This window comes from Porites lutea, chromosome 4, assembly GCF_958299795.1.
Source record: "Porites lutea chromosome 4, jaPorLute2.1, whole genome shotgun sequence".
Taxonomy (NCBI): Eukaryota; Metazoa; Cnidaria; class Anthozoa; order Scleractinia; family Poritidae; genus Porites; species Porites lutea.
Genome location: NC_133204.1, coordinates 17834176 through 17842039, shown reverse-complemented (window position 1 = coordinate 17842039; position 7864 = coordinate 17834176). Strand labels below are relative to the sequence as shown.

At 38.9% G+C, this 7864-nt stretch overlaps 1 protein-coding gene across 1 annotated transcript; it reads right to left on the bottom strand.

Annotated features, from left to right (window-relative positions):
* Window positions 1–4835: 4835 nt before the first annotated feature.
* Window positions 4836–5843, bottom strand: LOC140934333 (adenosine receptor A1-like). The gene has a single exon (XM_073383977.1). It carries the CDS (start codon window positions 5841–5843, stop codon window positions 4836–4838), a length of 1008 nt encoding a protein of 335 aa, XP_073240078.1.
* Window positions 5844–7864: the final 2021 nt, after the last annotated feature.

Genomic DNA, 7864 nt, shown 5'->3' with positions numbered 1-7864 from the left:
AGTTCATGCCAAAGTCCTCACCTAGGTATATGCTGGTCCAATTAAAGGTTTCCAAAACAGACCCATTTAGAAAAGGACAGACCATAGTAACTGGAAAGGCAAATTCTCATTTGTGCCGTTGATCTGCCATGTTGGCTTACTTAGAGTCCTGTAATCCCTTTCCCACAACAGGGCCCTAATTTACTTTTCAATCTGGTTCCTTCCGTACTCGGGGTAGATTAACAAATGAGACGAGGCTTTTACTTTCAAAGGGAGGGCGTAATTCAGGTGAATTTGCCGGTCACAGTTTTCGTATCGGTGAAGCTACCACAGCTGCCTCAGCTAACTTAGCCCCTTGGCTTATTAAGGTTTTAGAGCGATGGTCCTCTGACTGCTTTGAACGGTACATAAAAACCCCACCCTCAGTTCTAGCACAGGTTCTCCAGACTCTCACAGAGCTCCTGTGATGTCTGTTATTTCCATCTGTGGAGATGTTCCTGTTTTACTGTGGCTCGTCAATGGGAGAATGCTTTGCATTTGTGGAGATGAAGTGCTCCTCTCGTCACACTTTTTCCCTCACAGACTCGACATTTTGTACTCCTAGAATGTACGTATAGCTTAGTGGGGGCCCTAGGGAGGCGCACGATTGGTCACAGCCCAACTCCCTCCCCTATATTGGTGTGTGCACCTTCCATATTTACACAGGAACGGTCACAGTCGGCCCTGGGAGGAGGCCCAACTTCCTCCTCCATACCGGTGTGTGTACCACCCTGGTGGTAGGTTTTCTTTTTCTCACAAAAATACAGGATTACATGGGGCTGACCTTTTAAGTTTCAGTGGAGCATTTTGTCTCCCAATTCCCCCTTTTGAGCCACACCCCAAACATGACGAAGTTGATTAATGTGTGAGCTCCGTGTTTTTCTCATTTTTTAAGAAAACGATCTTTTAAAGTCGACAAAACCCTTGGTTTGACTTTTTTTATGGCAAGAAAAGACTTCGAAGGATTCAAAACGGCGATTTTTTCATGTACTGTGGCTAAGTTTTGTGCTCAACGGATTGTTTACAACTTCCGTTTATTCGCGTAGAAGAGGCTGTTTCGTGAACTCAGCGTTTTCTAACAAGAAAAATTTGGCACAAAAATCGAATTTTACTTATGACAAACAAATTTGAAAGCAATTGTTTGCAGAAATCCTACGTTTCACGAAAAAGGAAAAAGAATGCGACAAGAAGACGACGTCTTACCTCGAGCAACCGAGCCGCCATTTTTGTCAGCACCTCATGCGAAGAACGACACAACAAATCTTTTCTAGTTTTTTTTGTTTTTTTTTATTTTTAAACTTTTGCGTGATTTGATCTGTCAATTAAATGGTACTGTTCTGAATGGTTTCCTCTCTGATTATGATGACATCACTTCGTGTGTATATACTAAAACAATTATTCTTTTCAATCTCGCTGAATAGTGGCTTTAGGAATATTTACGGGTAGCCCGATTTCATAGAATAAGTGTTAAATATCCCAAGTTTCAGTCATCATATCGTTAAAATCATAGCGCGGAAACGGCTCTTGCCAAAATCACGAATGATACTTTCATGAAAATGAACGCTCAAGAGGTGACTTTGTTGGACATGCTTGACCTCAGCGCCACTTTTGATACAGTCAATCACAACATCCTGCTGGCACGTCTGAAAGAGGAGTTTGGGGTATGTGGAGCTGCCTCGGAATGGTTCAAGTCATCCTTGGCCAACAAAGGTCAGGGGGTCTCCAACAACGGAGCCCTCTCACAGCCCTCTAGTTTTCGACTGTGGTGTTCCACAACGGCCATGTCTGGGACCCTATTCATCATCTATGCATCCAAGCTATTTAAGGTGGTTGTGGATCAGCTTCCACACAAGTTAATAAATATTTTTTACGAAACTATTGCTTAAAAGGACCCTCCTATCCAAAGAAACTCGCGTTTACTAGAAACTTTTGCTGGTATTTGTGGTTGAAATTTCTGGTATCGGCTTTTATTGATATAATAAATATGCCAGATAAATTTCACAGAAATTGTTGGAGCAGAAGTCCGTAACTCGAAAGTCGCTGAAAATTCAGCTGTAAAAAAACAAAAAATTTATGACGAAAAGTTCGTCATAGCTCAATGCCCCAGTTTTAATGACGGAGCCACCTTTTATGGTCTTAAAAGACCAAAATATCCTGCAATAATAACACAAAAATAAAACATACTAGTATACTTTGAACAACGCTTTGTCCTCTCTGGCATTGACATGATAGCGGAAATCTATAAACTTTAAGTCAAAATTCGAGCGTCGCCTCCTTGTGTAATTCTCAATATAACAAGCTAAAGCTGCTTTGAGACGAGAAACTTCCATAGGCGTTAACACGGCGCCTATCGGTTAAGGTGGTTTGATAATCAAGTCAATATTCTTAATAGTGGAATATCAATAATATATAATTAAAACTTAACGTGCTCACTAATACTTTAAAAGTCATCTTAACTATGTTATGCGAATAAATTTGCATTACATGAGTCCGTGATCCGAAGGAAAGCAGCTTTTGCATGTGTTCGCATGGTGTGTCTTAATTGATGGGTCAGTAGACAACAAGACAGGATTGGTTGATAACCAGGCCAATATTAGTATCTGATAACTCATTCAAACATTTATCAGCAGCAATATCAAACAAATTGAGTACACTGTTTGAATATTGACGAACCTTTGATCATTGTTTTGCTCTAATAACATTTATTTAAATGAAAACAAACTTTTCTTTAAGTATTCTGTGTTAATCTTGCATAGAAAGGTAACGGGTATTCGAAATATTCTTGTAGAAAATGTGTATAACGATCTGCTTCCTTTTTCCCTTCTTCGTCTCCTCTTTCGGTTCTCTTAAGAAATGCACGTTCTCCTTGGTAAAGGGCTCTGGTTCTGTTAGAAATTTTAGCAGCGGGCTAAAGGTAACGATAGAGAGAACCACGGTTACGGCAAATAGCAAACATGAATTTGTACCACGTGACCAAGTTTGCCCTTTACCTGTCTTTTACTGTTCATTACTTCTAAATCAAAATTACAAGTTTCACATTTTCTAAATTTGAATCTGACGTTTGCCGTTTGCCGTAAGCATAAATCTCTCTAATATTGTTACTTTGTTTGAATATAGACAAACCGTAGATCGCCCTTTTCTTCAAGTGTCGTTGATCTTACCGGAAAAAAAAAACTTTCGTTGTAAACTTATGATGATACGGGAATTATTCCATGGACATCTAAACACGTACAACGCGCTCACGTTAACAGGCAACAAACCCGCAGCCCGTAATTGCCTTTGCACTTCGGATGTAACCACGAACAAAATAATTTGTTGCACGTGTTGTTCATACCCCTTTCCCTAACCTCGTACATCTCATTAAAGTTTAAAAGAGTTGGCCCGCCTTGTTCCTAAACAATCGAATATTCCCTTTAACAAAACTTCGTTCTCGTCATGGACAGAGTTAGACCACAAATGTTTAAATTTGAAAACTGTTTTTTTACTTGCATATGTTAATAGAGGGACGCATAGACATACTATTCGCATTGATGAGCCGCAAATCTATAAAAACATTTTAAAAAAAAAATTTTCCTAGTTTTGTCTCTGTCCCTCATCTGTATTTTTTCGCTATCACTATACAACAACAGCATTTTATTTAAGCCTTCCCCTTTATATTATGGTAATAGGACTGAGCGGAGTACAGCTTTGTACGTAACGAGAAAAGTGATTTAAAAACAAAATCGTACAACCGCGCAGCGGGAGTCCAATCTGGTTAATGACGATTATAATTAAAGACAGAATTGACGACAAGAAGTTCTGTTACCAATTAATCATAACTAAAACAAAATTTGAGATAATAGTTAACGATAATTTCAACTTCTGTTCAATTTAAACACATGGATCTCCGCGGTGAGTTTATTTGCTAGACGTTGAATAAAGAACGCAGTGCAACTATTAAGCGCGATGGGGCGTATTGACCAATTACTTGGGTATGACAAGTAGTTTCTTGTTACACTATGCCCAGCCGATAGATAGCCAATCCAAGCTCTAATAAAAACAAACGGACCTGTAACATGTATTGTTATAGTTACGACAAACATATAACTGGTGTCAACTTATACAGCATTTCTAATGGTTTAACTTAAGTATTCTCGTTTTATCTTGTCTTATATGTCTTGAGACACCTTTCGCTAAAATAATATCGACTTCAGCTTTTTATCTTGTTTCGATTGATTATTCATGTAAAATATCTTAAGTAATGTAAAGCACTTGTGATGACAATACTAGCGCCTAGGACAATTTCTCTCAATTCAACACCCCCCAGATCTTCTTCCTGGAGCCCGTTTCTCGAAAAGCCCGTAACTATCTGGGTCCAAAGACAAATTTTGGAATTAAAACCTGTTGAATGGCAGCTCTCAAACCAGGCAATGCTGCTTCGTTAACTGATAGTTTCATTGTATTATTTTCAAAATCATTGAAACTTTGATCTAGAACGCAAACACGGTGACTTTCGAGAAACGAGCACCTGAACAGAGTATACTACTCTATGCGAGGTTGGCCATACAAGGACTCAATTTTCCGTAAAGAAACAACAGAGCGTGAATCTTGTCTATTAAACTAAACACGGTTCTAAAACAGAGGCGTTTCTAAACAGAGTACTTAAGTTTTACTCTCGTCAGAAGTTTAAATCCTGTAACAAAAATATGTTAAGCCACTCCCTCCCTGGTGGCTAGTTCACTCCTTCTAAAACTGCATTGACAAGGTCGCAACAACTGATTTTCTATTGCATGACTACCCAAACCTCTAAAGTGACTTATCAGGACCGTTTCTTTTTATTAGAGCTTTGTATTATAAACTTCTTCACTGCTGTTCTTATTTTTTGGAACTGTTACCCTTGAGGCTCTGTTCTTCCAAAGGTACTTGAATGTTTCTCTGTATTTCGGAAGCCGCCATGAATATAGAATTGGATTCAAGCCCGAGTTTGCGTACGTTAAACTGCCCGAAAATCCAAAGAAAATCATGAGCAAAGCCAAATTAGGGTGACATGGTTTACACAAATATATCAAAATCTGAACAATAAACCAGGGCATATAACAAATAAGAAATGCACAGATGACGATACTGATTGCTTTGAAGAGACTTCTTTCTCTCTTGAGGATGACGAGAAGACTGTTTGGGGGATGAATTGACTCATTCATCCTTGTTTTTGAATATCTGTGAAATCGAATCATGATCACAGTGTACATTATGAGCATGCTTAAAAGGATGGAAAGAAGTTGGACGTTGTGCACAGCTCCCATTACGGCAAAATAATCCCTCAGCATCAGAAATGAACACCCAAATGCCAAAAAATAGATCCAGCAAACACAACTTGCAATGACTGCTCGTTTATTTGTAATAATAACACGATAATGGAGCAGTTTGATCACGGCCAAAAGTCTATCTACTGTCAACAGGAACATGTGGCAAAAGCTGACATTCACCGAAAACACGTTGATTGCGAAGATAACAGAGAGATCAAAAGGCGATGTTCCTTTGTCAAATATTACCCAGCCCCAATATGCCGTGAGTGGACAAACCACTAAGCCGACAGACAGATCAGCGATGGCCATGGAGACCAGAATGAAGTTTGATGGTGATGATCGAAGTTTCTTGAGCGGATCTTTCCAAACTGCTAACAAAACAAGCACATTGCCAAGCACTATCATAGGCGCCATGACAATCGAGAGAACAGAACTGGTAGCTGACAGAGGCTTGACATTCTCAAGAGTCAACCATGCATCTTGTAAAGCTTTCTCGCTCGTTATGTTCCAGAAACTGTAATGACCAACGACGGCCGCCATTACAAGCAAATGGACAGGAGTTGTTGTTTTCCGTCTTCACCACAATCCTCTCGTGACGTGATCCCAGCCTGCTCTTTACACTCTTTACTGAACAACTATTTCATTTTCTAGTGCTATTCAGCTTTTTTACATGATGTCAATTGAATAATCTGCATTTTGATTGAACAACGATTATTTGTATTGACCCGGTCTTCATAACACTTGATGTGTGAATTAAAGTTATTTAAACTCAAACCATTGCTTTTTGTCCAATTCTGATCAAGTTTTTATGTTATGTTACGCTTTCCTTTTCGTTTTACCTTTCGGCTCAGGTTGAGGAAACGAGCTCTCTCCGGCCATCTCTCTATTGTCAAGTGATTCAGCTAAACACAATGAGTGTAGTGAATTTCCATCCTAACACGGAACAAACAAACAATAAATTATTTATGCCTCGGATATATTGTTCACTTGTTTCTAATATTCTTTTGGCTTTATTTCAACAATCTTTTTTTTTTTTTGGACTGGAGATGTTTGAACATCCAAAAAGCTCAGTGAAGATAGTTAGACTTGACTTAATCCAGAGGAAGTGTTACGGCTTTTAAGTCTTAGAGGTACTTTCTAGAGTCGGATTTCGGAAGATTCGGAAACCTGACAAAGGAAAGGCGAGACAAATGATTTCACTGACCTGGAAAACCACCAGATTATGACTTCCTCTCCAAAACAACACTGACATGATCCACGTGATTCCTATTTTTACACTCAGGTATCTTCAGAATACATCAGGAATGGTAAAAGGAAGTTAGGAAACTAGGAAACATTGTTAAAGGCTCAAACTTTCCTCAGGTTAGGTGTTATTCGGTGCATTAAGTCAACTTCGGAAGGCAAATTTTGCAGTTTATTCACATTAGCAATAAACGCTTTTGTTTTCGAATTAATGCTCCCTAGCCTTAGTCAGTGCCCAACAAAGAAAATAATAAGTTTCCTGTAATAATTTTAAATTAGCCTTGTTTTTTCCCTCAAATTTTTATAAGCATAATGTCAAGTGAATGTTATTGAATTATTGTATAAGTACTTGGTACTAGTTATACACTAACAGACAACCGTAGGTCCCCTAATAAAGGGGAAATGTACCTCCTGACTAGCAAACCGCTATGATCAAATATTATCAACAACCACATACAACTCATGTTTGTGTTTTCGGCTGGCCTGAAATGTCAGAAGTCTTCACGCAAATCTTTTCAGACTGAAATTTGGTCTGTTCAAGCTCCTGAGCTGTAGCAAGTTTAGGAAGTTTTTTTTTTTTTGAAGAGAACGTCAAAAACGCAACAGGTTTAGGCCGCGCCCACGTCAATCCTGAAGTTTTTAAAACTGTATATTTCTTACCCGGATTCCTGTGGACGGGGCCTTAAACCACTCAGGAGAGCGGTTTCCAAAACATGCGGTTTTGGTGAGCGTATTCACTGGTTTCGTGTGGAGGGACGGCCCATTCGTGTTTAAAATACGCGGTTTAGTCAAAATTATCCGGATTCGTGTTCGCTTGGACTTAGATTAGGAAACAATGACTTCGCACATGCAGCACATTTTCTACATCTGTAAACAAAGAGATAAGCGCCCAAATGTCCAAATGTACACACAAATAGTTCAACGCACTGTGGAAATAGAAAGGCAAATTGCAAAAGACCATAATTCTTTAGACACTTTTAAAAAGAAATGGTCTCGATTAAAAACCTCCCCTCTTTAAAACGAATGTACTATTCTGTGGAAGTGAACTGTAGGCGGCGTTCTGTAGATTAAAAGATTTAATATTTCTTGTACAATTCTTTGCAGTCACTGCAAAACTACGGCTTGATTTCACGTTTTATAGAGGATGTAAACAAACGACGATAAATTTCTCTTTCTCCTTTTGAACTTGGAAATATTTCTTAGGAATTAAACTCCAGGAGATTGGGATAATCGCGCTTAAGTTTGAACGCGAAGCCACTATTTTGGGGATAGTTTTCGCCGCCGTCGCTCTTTGTTTTCTTAGGCCTGGTCGACTCGTA

What these genes read in the sequence shown, in the direction of transcription:
- LOC140934333 (XM_073383977.1), bottom strand. Translation starts at nt 5,843, where the DNA reads ATGGCGGCCGTCGTTGGTCATTACAGTTTCTGGAACATAACGAGCGAG.